The 20185-nt window shown below is 42.5% G+C and overlaps 3 protein-coding genes across 3 annotated transcripts in view; 1 reads left to right on the top strand and 2 right to left on the bottom strand.

The window, feature by feature from the left end:
* The window catches only part of LOC135941793 (leucine-rich repeat-containing protein 57-like), a 74265-nt gene that overhangs the window by 14428 nt on the left and 39652 nt on the right, over positions 1–20185 (bottom strand). The window lies entirely within an intron of this gene.
* On the top strand, positions 1162–12689 carry LOC135942029 (O-acyltransferase like protein). The gene is made up of 6 exons (XM_065487913.1): positions 1162–1430; positions 10116–10998; positions 11321–11486; positions 11546–11868; positions 12069–12369; positions 12452–12689. Exons 1-6 carry the CDS (start codon positions 1220–1222, stop codon positions 12566–12568), a joined length of 2001 nt encoding a protein of 666 aa, XP_065343985.1. The 5' UTR covers positions 1162–1219; the 3' UTR covers positions 12569–12689.
* Nup214 (nuclear pore complex protein Nup214) lies at positions 12389–19865 on the bottom strand. Its single transcript, XM_065487912.1, has 12 exons — positions 19694–19865; positions 19270–19405; positions 18883–19208; positions 18368–18632; positions 17819–18311; positions 17707–17754; positions 16439–16823; positions 15854–16282; positions 15068–15716; positions 13540–14971; positions 13139–13233; positions 12389–13002 (listed from the first exon to the last, which is right to left on the bottom strand). Exons 1-12 carry the CDS (start codon positions 19721–19723, stop codon positions 12704–12706), a joined length of 4587 nt encoding a protein of 1528 aa, XP_065343984.1. The 5' UTR covers positions 19724–19865; the 3' UTR covers positions 12389–12703.

The raw sequence follows: 20185 nt of genomic DNA, 5'->3' as shown, positions 1-20185 counted from the left end.
TTGCGGCACGACACTTTATGCCGACTTTGATGCTGACCGTCATCCGCGGTCAGCCACGCCACCCTACCCACCAAAAACATCCCTTTTGGGTTCCCGAACAAAAACAGTCCTCAAAATCGGAATTAGCGCAAAATTTTGGTCTATATAATAAATTTGCACGATGAATTTCCGAAACCTTTTTCCAAGGGGGTTTAACAAATGGGATTCCCATAAGAAACATTTTTCGAATTTCTGAATTTGGGGGTACAGCAACGAAACCGCTCGTCCGAAAGCTGGGGTTGAAAATTTCACTAACAAAACTTCCACAGTTTCTGTACGACGCACCCTTAGAATTTCGATCCCACCCCGACCACTCTTTTCGGGTTGTTAAGTTCTTTTTGAACGTTGAATTTGGCCTCTCCCTGAATTTGATATTATTAAAATTGATTTTACAATGGCTACTCTTATGGCACACAACAAGTAATATGGGAGGCTCAAAAGTTGAAAAAAAAATGAAAAATAAGGAGTATTACATGCCCTCATACTGTACAGCAGGTTCCATTCCTTGTTGTTCACCTATGGAAATAGCCATTGTAAAATCATTTTTGATAATCAAAATCATCCCACATGGTTATTTATTATTTAATGATATTTGTTATCGCGTTTTTTGTGTGTGGATAAATGGGGTAAAGATACCCTGCTGCTTCACAATAAACATAATTAGGAATCAATTTTATTTTATTTTATTCGCATTAAATCAGGCTTTATTTTTAAGATCGAATCTGGTCTATAAATAAATTGACGCACTTTGCAACGAAGAAAGACTAATTCCCGGATTTTGTTTCTTCAATGAAACATTCATCAAGTAGCTTCATAGGATAAAAATTTAACCGTCAAAATTTTCCCGTCCCTGACTAAATATCCGTTTGCGAGCGTTTCTGGCGAAATAGCCGCGGGCCATACTTGATACTTTCTATTAACAATACAATATCGCACCCAGAAAAAACCAATGCCAAAGATGCAGCCCGCGAAATTTTGGCATCTCCCTCCTCCAAGTGCGCGGGGGAGCGTTATTTCATGTAGGGAGACAGCTACTCTGGAACAAACAAAAGTCGGTTTTGCAGCAGCAGTTTCCCTTTCTCCGCCCCTCCCTGCAGGTGCCGCACTTTCCTCGGCGGCCGGCGCGATCATTGAGACTTTCTCAGGCAAGCAGGCAGTCAGTCAGGGAATGACCTAAGACATGGCCGAGTCGTCATGTCTGGTGCTCGCGGTGCTGGTGTTGCTGGCCGTCGTCGCCGCAGCCGCCCCCGACCTCGCCCAACAGCTTGATCTCTTCAACCCGGCGCGAGCCGCCTCCGATGCCGCCTCCGCCAACGTCAGCCTACCCTGCGCCCAGGCCATGCAGGCCTTCGCCGCCGGCCTCGCCAGACACGAGGAATGGGCCTCAAAGAGTAAGTAAAATTCCGTAAATAGAAGAAAGAACGGCCCCTGAGGCTGTGGATTTCGAGGACGCTATGCAGTTACGTTTATTTGCGAGATAACTATTTTTGGCCACGAAATAGAGTCCAAGTTAGGGATTTAAATAACTTCTAGCGTGAGAAATCTTTTATGGGGGTTTATTCGTATTATTCAATAATCACTTGAGTGCTTTTTACTCACTGTTTATTGTTTTATTGCGTCCTGCTCCGGTTATATAATTTTTTCTATGCATTTTTTATCGAGATTCTGGCATGTAAAAAGCTAATCCATTCATTTTTTAATTTATGTCTCATAAGGGATTTTTAAAATTTTTACGACCCATTTTAGTATCTGAAATAAGCGAAATATTCTTTGACCCTATTGAAATTTGTTTATTCGGTTAAGAATTCACAATATTGCAAAATGCAACACTAACCAAAGTCGAGTGTTTCTTTTTTTGTGAAGGTTAGTTTTATTACTCATCGTGTTTGCTGAGTCTACGTTTTCCATTCAACAAACTTTTCTCTCTGCGCTTATTCAGACCTAATTACCAGGTCGACAGCCAAGAGCGCATCTGTTATGCAAATCAAACTCAAGACTTTCCTCTTCTCGAATTCAGGAGCTGCTGTTGCTCGAAAGTATGTAGTTTTCGCCGGGCACAAAGCGTTTTGTAGACACACTCATACATAACAATTTAATGTTTCCACCTGCGTGCACATCCGCGCGCGTGCTCCACAAAATGAATCACTGAACGTTATAGTCACGTCGGATTTTGACGAATTTAGAAAGTGTGACTATTATTTGCGAATGATCATTTGTCTGCCAAAATTGTTTAAACGGGAGCAGAAATTGTACTCTTTTTCTTATCTTTTTTATGATTTTATAGGCCCGCGCCCAAGCAGAAAACGAACGCAGCTTTTCAAAGGAAATAAAAATATCGTTGAAGATGAGATTATTTGCTCACGCGTCGAAGACTTGTGTGCGCGCAATTACGTAAGATAAATTATCATGGACAAATTTTAGAAGAGTAAAAAATTCTCCTGTGCTAAAAATCATCGGGCTGACGTGTCTCCAATTCTAATAGGATACTTAGCTTAAGGTCGAAATAATATTGGCTATATTTTAAAGGTTTTGTGAAAGCAAACAGAGCCAAGAGTAAACCTCTCAATGGATCTTTTTCGTTGCAACAACCGCAGTGACAAAGGGATTTTAGTCTTTAGAGGGTGCAAGCCTGCGGTGTTGTAGCAACAAAAATGTAATCAGCTCGACAAACATTTTGTTTCAAATAAGCGCCTTGTGAGAGTGACAAAGCGGGCGCATATTGGCCATTAGGCAATTGACGAAGCAACAAAGCCGGCTAAGAAGAAAAGCAGACCTTGGCCCGAGCACGTAGGAAAGTCGCGAGTCACACTTTCCACGTGCTGTGCTTTCCTTTGCATCATCTTTTGCATTTTATTTCGACCGGCGAATTGCGCGTAAAATTGATAATTGCGCGTTGCATAAGCGGCTGTAATTAAATTGGCTGTCTCTTTCCCGACGGCGCGACACCGCTCGCGCACTTGCGCTCTGCACTTTCTCCGAATGTCTTTTTTCCTCGCGCGCGCCTTCACACTTTCCTCGTTGCTCCAATAAAACACTCGCGCTCATGAGTACTCTCTGCAGTTGCATCAGTTGCACTTTCTCCGCCAGATGCACCGACGAGAGTTAATCGGCACTTCCTTGAGCTGGACCCTCCAAGGTCGGAGCGCGCGCAAAACGCTTAATTTGCACCTTTTCGCCAACTGCACCGCCAGCAAAATAAATATTGCACTTCGTCACAGCAAAAGCAAATTTGCACGGAATTATAATCTCCTTGAGGAACCATCCGGTCTGCTTGATGTAAAAAGAAATAAATAATTACTTATTCTGATTCTGCATGCTGTGATCGAAATACCTTAGCCATGGTTCATATCTTTTTAGAAATCCTAGAAATTAACAGACTTATATTAAAAAAGGAACTAATCAAATATGACTCACTGTGAAATTCTGAAGATCATTTTTGGAACTTTGGTATGATATTTAATAAGAAAATTATACTCTGTTTGGTAAAGTAAAAATGTTATTTCGTATTTTCTAGTACCTTATATTCAGTTGCATCCAACTGTAAAAAAGTTACGAAAGTTTTGTCCAAAATGTTGCTTATCGCAAAAAAGATCAATTGATTTTTAAGCTTTAATTTTAACAAATCATATATTTGTGAAGCCTAAATTTAAATTTTAGCAACAAAACTATATATTTAACTGACAGTTTATCAGAGAGATCCCAGTATGGTTCTTTTAGTTTTTTTTTCATTGCATCATACAAAAAGTGATTCATTTGTACCTTCTTTTTAGCTCAAAAGCAAAGAGAAGAAATCATTCATCACCAAAAACACGCCTAAAATGAAATATTTACAAATTAATTTACTTCACCTTTATTTCATTTCCTGGGCCATCATTTTTATTGGTTAACGATCTGGTTAGTATTTAAAAACTTCCAGTTTTCAAATATCATATCAACGGTGAGCAATTTTCAAATAAAGATTTGATATAAAGTTGTGTTACTGCACTTTGTGATACTTTCTTCAACGACACATGGCTTTATTTACAATACATGTTATCAAGATAATGATACATTTACATACGTTGCTTCATTTATAAATGCACGATGCGCAATGAAGGTCGAGTTTAAATAACCAATAGGAAAAAAGGATAAAACTTGATAACCGTGAAAGCCAAGTGTCGTGACCTGGTCAGCAACAGGGCCAAAGAGTGTCGCGACACCAAGTCTTGTAAACATATTTCTCTGTCTTAAATATTTGTTCAGCAGGTTAGGTGACCTTTTTCTTAAATGCGTCTTCTACGAAACGTGTAATTCAATTACAGAACAGATAGAGTGACCGATTTAAAACCAGGCAATTTAGTTTTCTTATTTTTTTCCATACATAATTTACTTAAGGTAATGAAAGCTGATGTGGCTGTGCAAGCTGAAACTTATCCCTAAGATAACGGATAAGTAAAAAACCACTTCGCGAAGAAACTAAATTTTTGCAAGCATGCAGTTTCCAGATTCGCGTGTCTGCATCGTATCCCAGCGCCGATAAAATGTGCCAAGCTGTAAATTGCGAGTGCTAAGCCGAAAATTTCGTGCCCACCTTTGAGCCGATGAAATAAAATTTAATTGCATGGAGCACGTTTCTAGTGAACTCAATCGCAAAATGATTTGCTACAGAACAGTTGGTGAAATTTTAATTACTTGTGAAGATAATTCATCACTCTAGACCATCTGAATGGGAAATCATTAGCATCACGGATCATAACGGTCGTTGAAATTGGTTGCGTGTCTTGGTTAACCTTGTTGCAAAGAGTCCTGAAAATTGCCAAAAATAGATTTCAATATTGAAACGTGTGAACCATTTGACGCTTCGGATTGATTAATCGCATTATATAATAACAGCACACAAAGCGAATGTGATATTTCAAGCAAACAAAAGCAGCTCACAAATGTTTGACTCATTGTGCGCATTCGGGCCAGGATGACGGTGCATCTGGCGCAATAACTCTGATCTGTCTAGCCCAAAAGTTGTTCTTTTATTCACGCCAGTCAGGGTGACAAAGGCAAATGGCGTAACCTGCACATGCAACACACAATTCTAATTTCGCTTACTGCATTTTGCACGCCACTTATCGAAACACAATTGCGAATCTGGCGTTTCTGGGGCAGCCTTGGCACTTTTGTGTTTTCAAAATGAATTGCAAGCTGGAAAGCACGGAGAGTGAGAGAGAGAGAAAGATTGAACTTGTATCTGACGTGGTGCGTTTTTCACTTTTCATTCATTATTTCTTTTATGGCGAGCAAAAGTTGTGCTGGTTTTGCGCTGGCCGGCCGCTTTCGTGTCTCTCGGCGCGCTCGCGAGGCCTCGTTTCAGCGCCACGATATGTATGCATTTTTCTTCTCGCCGCCCATTTACTTTCTTCGCGTTTTAGAAAGTGAATTAGCGTCTCGTCCCAATGCTAATTGGCTGAAACTGCCAACAACCGTAAAAAGGGTTGCAAACAGACTAAAAATGGCATGATATGCGATGATCTGCAAACTTTTCATGAATTTGAAAGTTGCAAGTGGCGCAAAATTTTGTCTATTTATAAGACCATATCCTTGAAAGTTCCTAATGTTCCTATAGATCAAAATGTTAGTTTCACCGCAGCTATGAGAAATAATTGTTGGCCTAATGAGTGAAAATCTATTTAATTAAATGTAAAAATTGTTTTTTAAGGATTTGCATCCTTGAAAGTTTAAAATATAGTATTTACATAAATTAAACAATTAACCGCACCCTCCAAGATTATATTTCAGTTATTTAACCTTTTAATTAAATTTTATTGCTCGATTCAGTATACAATTATCATCTGATCAATTAGGACAGATTATTTTTAGGAAAATGTGCAGCACTCGTTTGTTAATTTAGAAGAATTCATATTTTTAGCTCTTGTTTTATAATTTCATTACCATCCTCAGTTATGAGTCAAACTCACTGACTTGAGATATCTTGCGAGTGATAGGGAAGAGAATATGCAGTTTTGAAAAGCACTCTCGTATCAATTTGCCTGCCGCGTGGTTCTCATCGACGGCATAAGCGTCTGCGCTTCGATGATTGTATAGACACTTTCATTGCGTGCTGCATAATTGGTCAGGCGGCTCGATTACAAATGTAATTGTGTTTCACTTTCTTGTCGTTGCCGAAGCCTGCTTGGCTGATGTGAGCAGGCACACACACACACACTTGGATTTTTCCGCTTAAAAGGCAAACAAACCCGAGCGTGGACGAGGAGAAATCTTTCTCATCAGCCATCAAGACTCGTAATAGAGTTATAAATGCTTCCACATTTCCTTTTACCTGATCGATGAGAACAAAGCTGATCACGTCCAGATCAGGAAATGTAAACTCAATTGTTATGAAACTAAAGTCTTATTCAATTAAAATTTTCTGCATCTGAGACGATGGGATAAGTAACCAACTATTTTATTAATAGGCACTAAGGATGTTCAGACAAGAGGAGGCCTTAACCAACATACAGGTTTTGTAAACAATGCTTGCGAATAATATTATGAAAATATAACGTGTCGTCTGTATGTGAACTGTTTTGTATTATTTTTATTCAGAACAAAAAAGATGGCAAACACTTTGTAATTTAAAATTGGCTATACTCTGTGTAGAATTATTATGGTGGTGAAACCTGATGAAGAGAAAAATTTCATCACGTGTTCCTCTTTGTGATTTAGTTCTGCAACGAGTGCAGTCGATTGGTTTAAACAGCCGGCGATTCGGAACAGTTAATTTGCAGTTAACTCTGATTTTTGTCAATTACTGCTGATCCAAATAGCGGCTGTCCAGTACGAGACCGAGATTTCTAATTTTCTTAATTATTTTTATCTTATCAGCGAATCCCTCTTAGTAAAATCCAAGCAGAGAAGAGCCATTAATTTGTGAAAGTTGAAATTCTTTGTTTTTACTTTTCAATTTTCTGTTCTCAATTTAATTTTCATTACGTTGAATGAAATCCCAATTTTTTTACGAAAATTTGTCAAATCTGAGAATAATTTGTTGGAGTTTTTCTACTCTTAAAAGTGCTATATTGTTTATTGTACAATTTTTTAAGCGGCGATGCTACTCCCTATAATCTATTATCTATTACTATTTTTAGAATAACAACCGTTTTTGTTCATGATTAAAATCCATTAAGCACTTATTTGGTTGATCAAACGCGAGTTTGGAAGCGTTGTAAACAAAGTGGACATATGTAAAGTGCATGTTGCTTTCCTTAAACGCGGCGTGTGGCCATGCATAGGTTAAATTTTGGTGCGTCAGGTTCAAGTTCTTGGCTCGTAAATCACGCTCGCGGCGCTCGGACAAATGGCCAAACACGCGAATGTGGGTCACCTTTGGCACGCTCGGTAATTTCTCTCCAACGCGGGGTTGTACTCGGCAAAGAAAGAAAGACAGAAAGAAAGCGTCACCAGGCGCGAGCAGGAAAGCGGATGAAATCGAAAGTGTGTAATTTTACCATGCACATATGTAAACCTGACGCAATGCAACGAATTCCTGACTGCCGTGTTTGTTTGTATTCGCCCTACAGCGAAATCCCTCACAAACTGCTGATGCTGAATATCACTCATCGTTTCGAAAGATCGTCCTTTATGTAACGCATTTAGAGACATCGACGGGCTTTTCTAATTTGGTCACGCCGGCTTCCTCAAAGTAAAGCTTGTTATCTTTACTTATAGTATTTAAAAATGAGGAATAAGTTCAAAATTTCCCAGGTTACCGTTTGAATTTTTTAGATAATCGGCTCCAAAGTTTGCATTCTAATTATTGTGATTGTGCCTTTAATAGACTATTTATAGCACTTCCCATTGGATACACTTAATATTTGATTATACCAGAGTTAACAATTTTGAACAGGAAATTTTAAAGCTAATAAATATTTTAAATAGTTTTTTACTGATACCATCATTCCTTGTAAAGATGTTGGATTTTATATTTATGCTATAAAACCAAATAAGTAACATTTTTATTAATATATCAAAGTAAATCAACTCTCACGTAACACTCTTAAAATCGTGCGTTAAACTTTCCGAATAAAAGAGAGAGTGAGAAAATAGATATAAACCATACTGTGTTAAAATATTTGTTCGTGTTTGTTAGTGTGACTGACATCCAATGCCCAGTGAAAAAAGTGTCCTCCAAAAGTGTCCTTCTAGAAAGGCCAATGGGAAGCACGTTGAATCAATAACAAAATTAAGTACCACTCTCAATTGACTGAAGTGCAGTTATAGCAGTCTCCAGTCAAGGCAGTAGCACTCGCCACAATTGTTATGTTTGGATTAAAATCGAAAGTGAATTTACTATCTCCAAGTCAAATATTTGTGGTGACTTTTTACTTTTCATGCACACGCGCGGCTCTTCTCACTTTTACTTTTGTCGCGCGGCAGCAGCCACTCACCAGATCATTGTTGTGCGCGTCGCGGTGTTTGTTTCCGTCGAGGCGAAAGGACCATCCACTGGAAAGACAATTCGAAAAGCAGGATTATTTGCGGCGTGGTAAAGCCTCACCGCGCCTCCGGCACCTGGAGAAACAAGAAGAACAAAAACAATGCGTGGCTTAATTCTTTTTATGAGATTTCCATCATCTGCCGAGATTGATTCGTTCGGTGCCATGCGCTGATTACCACGTGCGCACGCTGGCTGCTGGCCCACATTCCTTGTTTATATCCCGCGCCGTGTGCACTTTCTCGCGTGCATTAATTGCTCGTCTAATATTGGCACCGCCAATTCCCCGCGTTCGCCCATCAATCACGTGCAAACAAAGAAAGGATAAGAGGCCCGCCGCGACCTCAATGTCAAGGAGCGGCGCGTTTTTTCCTGCCCGCTTAAAATACCCACGGGTAGTGAAATTCGTCAAGTTCGCACCGATAAGGTCGAAATTGTTTGGCGCGCACAAGCAAGAGAGAGAGAAGGAGAGAAGGAAACTCATAAATTCAGTTTTTGTCGTAAAAAGATATTATACAGCGTATGCCTAAATTCTTAAAAAGGATTTTTGTTAATTACTTTTAAATTACGGGGGGGGGGGAGAGATTGTCGTTGCAGGGAAGGGAGCTGATTTGCATGCCCGGTGAAAAGACACTTTTTTCGTATCCGTTGTTGCTGCCTTGTCTCAATACTGAGGTGAAACCTAACAGTCAGATTTGATGGTATAGCAAACGCGAAAATGCTTTAAACGCGATAAAAGTGAAAGTGAGTACCAAAATTTATTATCAAGATAATCATCTGGAAAAAAGACTGTAGTATAGTTGTATGCAAAATTCACTTTTAAAGGACAACTACTGCGAAGTTAAAAAGCACCAATTAATATATATAAATATATGTGAAAAATGAGGAGACCATTATTTATAAATTATATTCTTATATCTAAAGTAGAGTGGCTTTGAGCATTCTCCCGGGGGTTCAATGATTGAATATTTTTGCAATCAATTTTGGAATAACAGATGATATTTTTAACTAAATTAAACTATAGATTTTTACATGGGTGAATCTGCATAAATTTAGTTCCACAAAAATATGCAACCATTAAATCGAGCATGAATCATGCATTAAACTTACACTATTAAAATTATTTATATTATTTAGACCCGTCTATAATTGTTGCAGTCGGCAGAAAACCATCTCGTCTCTATCTTTTTACTTTTATATTTTGCTACCTAAATCATTAAAAGAGATACCAATTTCTAGCTCATTTTGGAAGCAACTTTATCGCATGCTTTTGTCGTTAGTCATATTAGACTCAATCATTATTTATTTTTCAAATCGCCAAATCAACCTTTTCAAATAATATTTATAAAAGTACGTTGGATTGGGTGTGGAACTGTTCCCAATTTTATTTTAAAAGCGTTATATATTGATGCTGTCATCTTTTCAAACATCACAAATTTAACAGTAGGAGGCCCCACTGAGATATATGAAACGATCAATTAAGCTACGTTTTATTTTCAAAAGAATTTGGAAATTTAATAATGATCTTATAAAAAGGCAGGAATCTAATTGCATATCATAAAGAAACAGAAATAATGAATTCATCTAACAGCTTTATTACTTCTGTTTCCAGTGTACGATGCGAGCGGTCGGTACTCAGCCGGCTTCTTGTGGGGCAACAATTACTGGCTAGGCTCGAGCGACCTGTGCCTTACCCTGGAAGATGCCGTCTTCTCTGTGGCCCGGCTGACGCTGGACGTTCCGCTGATCACATCGAAGACGCGGACGGTGCACGTGGGCATGTGCTTGCCGCGGTCGTGCGGGTTGTCCGACCTGCGGCTGCTGGTCGACGCCGGACTAGGACAGCGCAACGCCAGCCTGGAGACTGTGCGGTCACCGCAGCTGGACGACTACCTTTACTACACGGACGTCACGTTCATCGTCCTGGCGCTGGTTTGCGGCACCGTCCTGGCATTGATGGTGGCCGGCTCGGTGCTGGACGCGCGCAAGACGACCAAGGAAGCGGAGCCCGCGGCCTCCGACGCCGCTCCCGAGTGCGAGGAGGGCGGCAAGACGCCCATCGCGCTGGACGTGGTGCCGGCGGCTTCGAAGCAGCGGCGCCGCCCGCCACTCGGCGCTGTCCTCCTCTGCTTCAGCGTGCAGCGCAACGCGCGCGCGATCTTCGACCAGAGCGTCGGCGGCGACACGCTGGCGCCGATCCACGGCCTTCGCTTCCTCAGCATGATCTGGGTCATCCTCGGCCACTCGTGCATCGTCATCTTCAAGTATGCAGACAACACCGACTTCCGCGGCGTCGTCGAGCGCGAATTCCTCTTTCAGACTATCAGCAACGCCGCCTTCTCCGTCGACACGTTCTTCTTCATCAGCGGCCTCCTATTCTCATTCCTCTACTTCCGAACCACCGCCAAGGTTGACCTCAACAAAATCACCAGAGCCACCGGCATCAAGTCAAAGGCACTTCAATTCGTCGGATTGCTCGCCTACAGATTCAGCAGGTCAGAATAAATACACTTTAATAAATCACAATTTTACTAGTGTAAAAATCACATAAAAATATAGCTACTGTACGTAAAATATAATATTGTAGTATTTTTTATTTAATTAGAATAAAAAGCACGGGTTTTAGGATGAGAAGGTTTAATATTTATAATATTTTTTATATGCAAATTGTGCGAATTCCTTGAATTCATTTTCTAAAATTTTGGATCCGTTGCGAGCAATGAATTTTTTTAAAATATCTTACTTAATTTGACAATAAATATACTGCATAATAAAAGCGATAAAATGAAAATTCATGTGGCGTAATTCGAATTTCAGGCTCACTGCCCCGTACATGTTCGTGCTCGGCGTCGTTCAAGTGTCGATGAAGTGGTTCTATCACAAGTCGGTGTTCGAGCCTCCCACGCTGGACCACGTCAACTGCCCTCAGTACTGGTGGCGAAACTTGCTTTACATCAACACCCTTTTCCCGGTGAAGGACATGGTATGAGATCCCATTGACAATTTTAATACCTTTATAACTCGATGGCTCTGAAATCCTAGTGCATGCTCTGGAGTTGGTACCTGGCGGACGACACGCAATTCTACGTGCTGGGCGCTCTGCTCATGATGGTGGCCGTTGACCGGTTCCGTACGGCAGCCCTGGCCTTCGGCGGCCTCATGATTAGCTCGTGGTGCACGACCGCTTACATCGCATTCACCAACGACCACCAGCCCAGTCAGGATGACCCTCTCGCGCTCTTTGACAAAATCTACGACAAGCCGTGGACCCGTCTTGGTCCCTACCTCGTCGGCATGGCCACTGGCTGGCTACTCTTCTCGATCAACTGCAGACTACGCCTAGGAAAGGGAGGCGCAGCTCTTGGGTAGGTTAAAAAAATAATGGATTTACTGAGAGCCATATTACTTAAAAAATGAGAAGAGGACGAGCGTGAAACTCTTAACAAGATTAATAATATAAGAATATTGGGCAAGAATTTTTAAATATATATCTCAAATAATATGAAATTTTTTAATAAATCTCGAGTGCGAATTTTTTAATAAAATCGGATTGTCTTTATCTTAGGTGGAGCGTGTGCGCGGCAGTGATGCTGAGCCTTCTGTACGGACTGTACGACGCGCGGTTGGACGCTTTCACGTCGGCTGCTTACTCGTCGCTGAGCCACACAGCGTGGGCGCTAGGCACCGCCTGGGTGATCGTGGCCTGCAGCACCGGCCATGGCGGCTTTGTTGGTCGCCTGCTCTCCGCACCCAGCCTCTACCCCATGAGCAGGGTTACTTACTGCGCTTACCTCATTCACCCCCTCATCATTCGCATGATGGTCATGTATGTCGATAGTCCGCTCCACTTGGCTAGGACCACAGTCGTAAGTAAAACAATATATCTGAAGTTGAATAATTATTTTTTAAGTTTATTTGGGGAACAATAACAATAAAAATGTCTTATAGATGTTGCTGTTCCTGGGGCACGTCGTTCTTTCCTACCTCATCGCGTTTGCCATCTCTGTGTCGTTCGAAGCGCCTGTCGTTGCACTCTTGCGCCTCATCAGTCCAAAGAAAGAGTGATGATCTGTGATCGTTCCTTTTTAACTCATTCTTGTACATTTTGTATTGTTATTTATTGTTAGACAAACTATCTTGTATCATAAACTGTATGTATAATAAAAAAGAAGATTTTATAGCACAAGCTTGTTTTCACTTTTAACGCCAGCTGGAAAAAGAGCTGCCGCCGAATGAGGCTGACTGGTTGTTGTTTTGCTGCGGCGATTGGGGCTGTTGATTGAAAGGAGGCGTCTGCTGAGCCAGATTACCAAAAGAGAGGGCGTCGGCTGCAGCGCTGAAGAGGCCAGAGGGTGGCGATGTAGCCTGCTGTCCAAAGGTCGAGCTTCCAGACGAACCGAAAACGTGACCACCACTGCCAAACGCTGGCTGCGGGGAGCCAGATATTGAACCAAAACTTGGAGGGGCACCAAAGCCACTGGATGCTCCAAAGGCTGGGGCTGCAAAAAATTTGATTTTTTTACTATGAATTTGCAACGAGATCTAAATTTTTATCGATAGCTTTTTATTTCTGCTGGGAAAAAACAGTCATCAATAAATTTAAATTTAATTGAAGGATATTTAAAATTAAATTACCTCCTCCAAATACTGATTTTGATGGCGTGAAAGATTGGCCAAACAAAGATCCACCAGACTGACCAAAAGAGCTTCCACTAGCGTTCGCAGGAGTGCTGAAACGTTAAAAAAGTAACAAATTATTCATTTCAATTTTTTAGAACCTTTGCTCGCACGTCCCTATGCTGTTCCCCAGGTCGCAATATCAAAGCCGAATGGATAACATGGGGCATGGGGCCCAAGTGGCCGCAAAGGGGCTTAGGGCCCAAAGTGGCTATATGTCTTCCAACACCGAGGTCTTATCGTCTTATATTAAAACGCCAGAAGCCGCTGGAAAGGTGCGAAAACCAGCGAGTGGCGAGTCCTCCAAGCCCATAAAGCTATATAAGCATTTCAAGTCACTTGACTGACAGTTAAATTACCTGGCAGGCGACTGCCCAAACAAATTGGTAGCAGCTGGTGTGGCTGCTTTGGGCGAGGAGAAGGGATTTGCCTGAGGCTGCGACTGTCCAAAGAGGTTCTTGGTAGTGCTCGGGCTGCAGGCCTGCATACCTCCAAACGGATTCTGCTCCGATGCCGACGGGGTTGCTGTTCCGCCGAAAATTGAGGCAGCCGGCTTCGGCGACGACGTGAAGCTGGTGCCACCACCAAATAGACTGCCACCGGAGCCCATGCCGCCGAATAGGTTGGTTACTTGGTCTGTCGAGCCAGCAGCGGCGGTGGCGAACGAGAAGCTTGAGGCTGCGGTCGACGCTGCTGCACCGAAGACAGGGGCGCTTGAGTTCGTGGTGGCGCCAAAGACAGAAGTGCTTGAGGTGGTGGTGGTAGTAGCACCAAATACAGGAGTGCTAGAGGTGTTCGCGGTGCCGAAAGCAGGGGCGCTTGAGGTGGTGGTTCCGCCAAAAGAGGGAGTGCTCGTGGTGGTGGTTCCAAAGGCAGGGGTACTTGCAGTGGTGGCAGAGCCAAAGACTGGCGTGGCTGCGGTCATGCTGGACCCGAAAACAGACGCTGAGCCGAAAACGGAAGTTACAGAAGCAGCAGTCGTGGTGGCAGTCTGGGATGAGCCGAAAACGGGGGTGGCCGAGGCGGCGGTCGTAGTGGCAGTCTGGGCGGAGCTGAAGCGAGAGGCCGCGGCAAAGGGCGCCACCGTGATCTTAGCAGCCGTTGGCGTGGCTGTGGCTGCTGTGGTCGTCGGTGTAGGGATGCTGCCAAACAGGCCATCAACGGACGCCGAGGTGGTGCTCTCAGCCTTAGTCACCGGTGTAGACAGCAGGCCAAAGAGAGACGGCGCGCTGGAGGTTGTGGTGCTCGCAGGAGGGGCTTCAGTCGACGTCGTCACGTCTGGGGCGCTGCCAACTGATGCCTTCGTGCTCGGGGTGCCAAAGCCGAACGAGCTGGTGGTGGTTGCTGGCATGGCCGAGAAGGCGGCAATTGTGGTCGCTGTCGTGGTCGTAACAGGAGCAGGCTCGGTGGTGGTTGCCAGAGCGGCTGATTCTGAAGCCAGAGATGAGATCGAGCCAAAAATGGACGCTTTGCCAGCGGTACCAAACGCGAAAGTTGAAGAAGTGGATGTGCTGGACGTGAACGAGGGGAACGAGAACTTTGGAGAAACGGTTGCACTGGTCGCGGGGGTCGAGCTCGTGGTGTTGCTCGAGAACAGATTTCCCCCAGAGAAAAGAGCTGGCTTTGGTGCCAAAATGGGTGTCGAGAAAACAGAAGAAGCAGCTGAGATGGTGGTTGGAGTGGCCAGCAGCGGCTGCGAGAACTTTGAAGTCCCTGTTATGGGAGGTGCTGTCGGCGAGCTTTGCAGAATGGATGTCAAAGTTATTGACTCCTGGCCTGTTTGTTCTTTGCCTGCAATCAGAAAAATATCAGTATATTTAAAATCGTATTTTAAAAATATTTCAGCAAATATCTGACTAAAACACAATAACAAAATTAGTTACTTGCCTTTGATCTCCACAACTTTTTGCTTCTCGTCAAGGCCTCCATCAGTCGCAACAACCTCCACATCAAGTTTAGATGGCGTCTTATTCACAAGTTCAACAGGAGCAGCAACACCACTTGGCTTGGGATCTTTGGCTCCAAACAAAAATTCTGACGGCTTGCTTTCAGACGTGAAAGAGAACGGCTTAGGAGTGGAGGAAAATGAAAAAGCCGCAGGTGGATTAGAAGCGGCAATAACCGCAGGTTTGGCGACGTCCGCTTTCAGGAAGCTGTTTGAGACCGTCGGTTGTGCTGCTGCCTGGGACACTCTCGTGATCGTCAGTGCAGGCGACAAGTTATAGTTCAGCTTAACTTCTAGAGGAGCAGCTTGAGCGACCATCTGTGATTTGGCCGCCAGCAACGGCTGCGCCTTTGCTTCGCGTGGTTCAAACTTGAGTGGAGAAATTGGCCGAAGAGGCGAGACAGGTTTGACTGGCGAAGGTGCCGGCGTCGGCAGCTTCCTCTTCACCAGCGAAATCGGTCTGTCCTTCAAGAATGAGCTGAGACGCAGCTCTTGCTCCCTGCTCAAGGTCGGCTCTAGTTTATTGGCAACGTTTGGAAGGGCCGCTGACAAGCTGGACAAGTCTAACAGGGATGGCGCATGAAGACCGGCCTGGCAAAAAATACAAAAATAAAAACTAATTACATAAATATTATGAATTGTGAACAATTGTGCATAAACCGTGCAACTGAAAGTAAAAATCGATGTTATTCAAATAAAACAATAATTTTTGGATTAAGAGATGTTACCTTTGCTTCCATGCTATCGAGCCGGGCATTCAAATTGACGATGCACTTTCGTTGCATGATCAGGGTCTGGTGCAAGGCCATATTAGAGCTGGGCTTAAATGGGGTAGCGTCAAGAGCCAGGTTCATCATAGTCATGGCTTGGCTCGTCTGGCTCTCAATGTACTGCATGCGCGTCGCGATTTCCTGTTTCAGCGCCTGTGTTGTTGGGTCCAGAGGTCTGGTGCGTGCTACTTGGATGTATCCTGGGTCTGCCCTCTGCTCGTGTCGTGTGCGAATTTCCTCAAATTTGCGAATCGACTTAAGATTTGCATTGTTCAGATCGTTCATCTGCTGGCTGAAGTTGTTAGACAATTGTTGCAGCTCGACTAGCTTCTCTTCTGCAGAATTAAGAGTGCTTGCAATCACATCTGAGTCTGTACGTGAGCCAACCTGTATTTAAGAAACGGAAATTAAAAAACACCAAGTTACCATTTTTTTAAATAAAAATTGCATATTAGAAATAAGAAATGGAAATTCTATGAAAGAATATAGTCAATTTCTCGTTTCAAATAAGCAAAAGCATAATGAATAATTGTTTTTATTTACCGTGAAATCACGATCAGTGCTCTGTTTGAGTGAGGTAGCAATCTCCTCTTTGAACTGGCGCATAATGGCACTACTGGCTGCAAGAAACGCCTCCTCACTCATCGCTTGCTCAGGTACTACTTCTTTGACAACTTTGACCTCCGGCGCAGGCTGAACAGGAGGAGGCTCTTTTGAGGTCAAATCTAGAGCTGGTGGAGGCACCGTATACAGCGCAGTTGAGGCTGCACTTGGTTTGACAGGAGCAGAAGCAGGAGGTTGGCTTGTTACTTGAAGGCTAGCCGAGAATGGAGCAGCGCTTGTAGCTTGAGTAGCAGATAGTTGATCGTAGAACATTTTTGGAGGTGTTGCCATTGAGGGCTGAGCTGCTGACACTTTCCCAAAGGAACTGCAAACATACAAACAATTAAGCAAGTTTTTACAATAACTAAGGTTCAAGGACCAAGAAAGCAAAAGAAAAATCCCTGTGGTTTCAGTTTATCAATATAAATAATGAAGATTGGTTATGGTTTTGAAGGGAGAACAATTATTTTTTGTGATGGTGGGACATCTGATTGTGAGTGTTGCTAAACAGTAAAAAAAGCATTTTGTGATATTATCTTATCTGCAATTAATTCACTCTTAGCTGTTCATTCCTGATGTGTGTGTCTAGAGTTTAATACTACTTAGATATCTGCAAATACACAGTAAGTGCTACATGATCAAATAAGTTACCTGTCCCCCGCATTTTTTGGAAAAGTTAAATTCAAAAAATAACACTTAATCGTTAATTTGTGACTTTGACCTGTACTATATTTGTACTGTATTTGTATTATGACATGATGAGAATAAACAAGAATAAATTACAAGGCAAGGCTTTCTGAATACCCCAATCTTTCCAACAATTTTAACAATCTAGAATAACAATTAATATTTCAGGGCGTAGAGCGAAAATAATTAGGATATATTTATGGATTAATGCTTCGCCAGCACCCTGGCTATTATGTATAGTCTGTTATGGGCAATTAATTTAAATATTTAACTGAAATTACAGGCGATTTCAAGAGTAACTAGGACCTTGAGCAACAATCTTGCCGCAAAGGGAAAGACTCGTGGGAGTATCCCAATTTTACTTTTGAACGAAAGAAGATGAGGGGGAGGGAGTTTATTTTATTGATAGGGCTATCCACCTTTCCTGACGGCTTGTTACATGCTTAAGTTAAAAAAAGCAAGCTGTTATAATTCGTGTTATTTTCATACTATTCTTTAAATGCTATTGACCGTGTACTTACATTGATGGTTGTGGTTTTGGCTGTTCTTTCGCAGGCTCTGGCGCTTTTCTACAATACAATAAAAAACAGTATTAAATTCAAGATTTCCATTAGTCAGTTAAATTATACATACTGGACAACGGGAGATGGTGCAGCAGCAGGAGTGGATGCAGTAAAAAGACCAGGCAGAGGTTGAGCCTCAGCAAGTTGGCAGATTTCAGTAGCACCTGGCTTGAGATTAAGAGCGTGAAAGGCACACAGCGTTCCACAGTGTGACAGAAGCAGCAAGATGGGCATGTGAGGCAACTGCGCCTCTTCCCAAATCAGCTGGCAGGTGGCAGTCGTGCAGAAAGCCATGCCAAGGGGGAAGGTGTCAGCGCAGTTGTCGAGGGGAAGCTCAGCCCTGGCAGAGTCTTCTAAGGTCCACTGCTGCCAGACAGACGCCTCTTTTTGCCCCAGCAGTCCAACCTCCGCGCCGTTGGCCGAGGCGACCATTAGCACTCCCCAGTGGCTGACCATGTTCAGGTAGAACTGATTTTGACGCAGGTCTCCTGACGAGTAGCAAACGTCATCAAAGTCTTGAGCAGTGACAGGTCCGTTTTTAGGAGTGTTCACCACGCACAAACCTGCAAATTGGGAATGTTTAAAAATAAAAGTCTGTCTCTTCAGAAAAAAACCAAACTCAATCTCTGGTCATCAGCTCCCCCAAGTCTGAAAACGACGCCAAACTGGAAGCTTGAGAGCCAGACAACGGAAACCGCCTCTGGTGATGGTCCCAACCCTTCTGGAGGCCCGACAGTCTTCACTGGTCGCAGGTCTGGCATGAATTGAGAAAGCCGACCATCCCTGGTGGCAGCTACAAGTTGTTTCCCCTTTGGACTCCAAGCCACGCAAGCTGCGCCGGCAGCCACAGTGTTGATCAGCCCTATGGTTGAAGGCCCTTTGACCTAGAAAAATTTTAAGTCACAAATATTTTGAGGCTGCATTTGAATCAATTTCAATTGGTATTAACATTAATAAACAAAATTTAATTAGTTTAAATTATTTGATCAAACTTAACATTGCTATGTAAAATAGTATTTTTCATGTAATTCATGTAAAGAGTGAATATTATCTTTATATTAGCCTGAAAAAAGTTAAAAGAGACAATTTTAAGAAAAAAAATCAATCACAATGAAGTTTTAATATTTTACTAACCTCAAACGACGATACTTGGCCGTCAGACAGGCAGACACAAAATGTCCCGGGATTGACGGGATTCCAGGCGAAATCAGCCACGGTTTGACCCCCACCAGAAGCCAGCACAATGTGACCAGACGGCGTTAGCGTGGATGCGGTGAGGAAGTTGGAGACCTGGTAGATGAGAGCTCGAGGCTGGCCATCGTGGGCGCCCAACACTACGGCTAACAGAGTGTCGTCGCAATTGATGTGGAGCATCTTCAGGGATCCATCGATGGACACTTCCCGACACGGAACATTGGCATTTGACTCGCCAGCTTCCACAAGACTCTTGAGTTCATACACTGCCAGAAAGAGAATTCATATAAAAACAATAAATATTATTTATCGTTATTCACGTCACACCTTTGAATCCATTTGGCGTGCCGGCGAATACGAGGCCACATCGACTTGCTGTTGCGATCACAGCTAGCTGGGATGAAACGTCCGGCCAGGCACCATTGAAAACTTTGGTTTTGGCTGCAGACTTAAAGCGGAAATCCTAAAAACAAAGAACGAAGTACATTTATGATAGCTATTGTATATTATAATTTAGTTTATTTAGGGAGCACACCATTCAGTATGATGACAGCGATCAAATGTCTAGTGACACTTTTTTTCTTAAAATTGTTATCTATTATAAATTTTGAATGACATTCCATTCATGACAGAGTGCGCAGTCAAATTAAATTACATATATAACCTAAAGTGTGTCACTTAACTTTTGAAAGAAGACATTCGAAATTATTATTATCCAGAGAAAAAAATTTTGCGGTCCAACCGCTCAAACCTGAACATCGATGCAACTTTCAGCTGTCATTTTACTGATATTTCGTGCTGTTTTGGAGCTGACACTAAAAGATGGTATATTCTAAGATTTAGAACTTCCGTTTAGTTAATTCTTCTCTTCTGATTGACACAAAATTACAAATTTAATGTTTGTAAATAAAGATGCCCATGCCTGCTAAACATTAAGAAGCGCAGACCACGCCTCCTCGATTAACTGCGGCAACTTAACAAAATATCTCTCATCAACTGAACTTTTAAAAAACAATTTAAAATTTTATGTAGTTTAGAAGAGAAAACTTTTATGTTTTTCAAAATTATAATATGAATAAATCGATTGAATTAAGAATGCAAAAAGGTTTCTAAAACATAATAATATTATTTTTTTGCAGCTGGTTGGTGTAAGTAAGCGTTTGAATATCGCACAGCGGTGATTGGTTGTAATGTGAGCAAAATAAATTTTGTAAATAAGGCAGCAACCAGCAATAATTGGCTA

This window comes from Cloeon dipterum, chromosome 4, assembly GCF_949628265.1.
Source record: "Cloeon dipterum chromosome 4, ieCloDipt1.1, whole genome shotgun sequence".
Lineage (NCBI taxonomy): Eukaryota > Metazoa > Arthropoda > Insecta > Ephemeroptera > Baetidae > Cloeon > Cloeon dipterum.
This window is presented reverse-complemented; position numbering and strand designations above follow the sequence as displayed.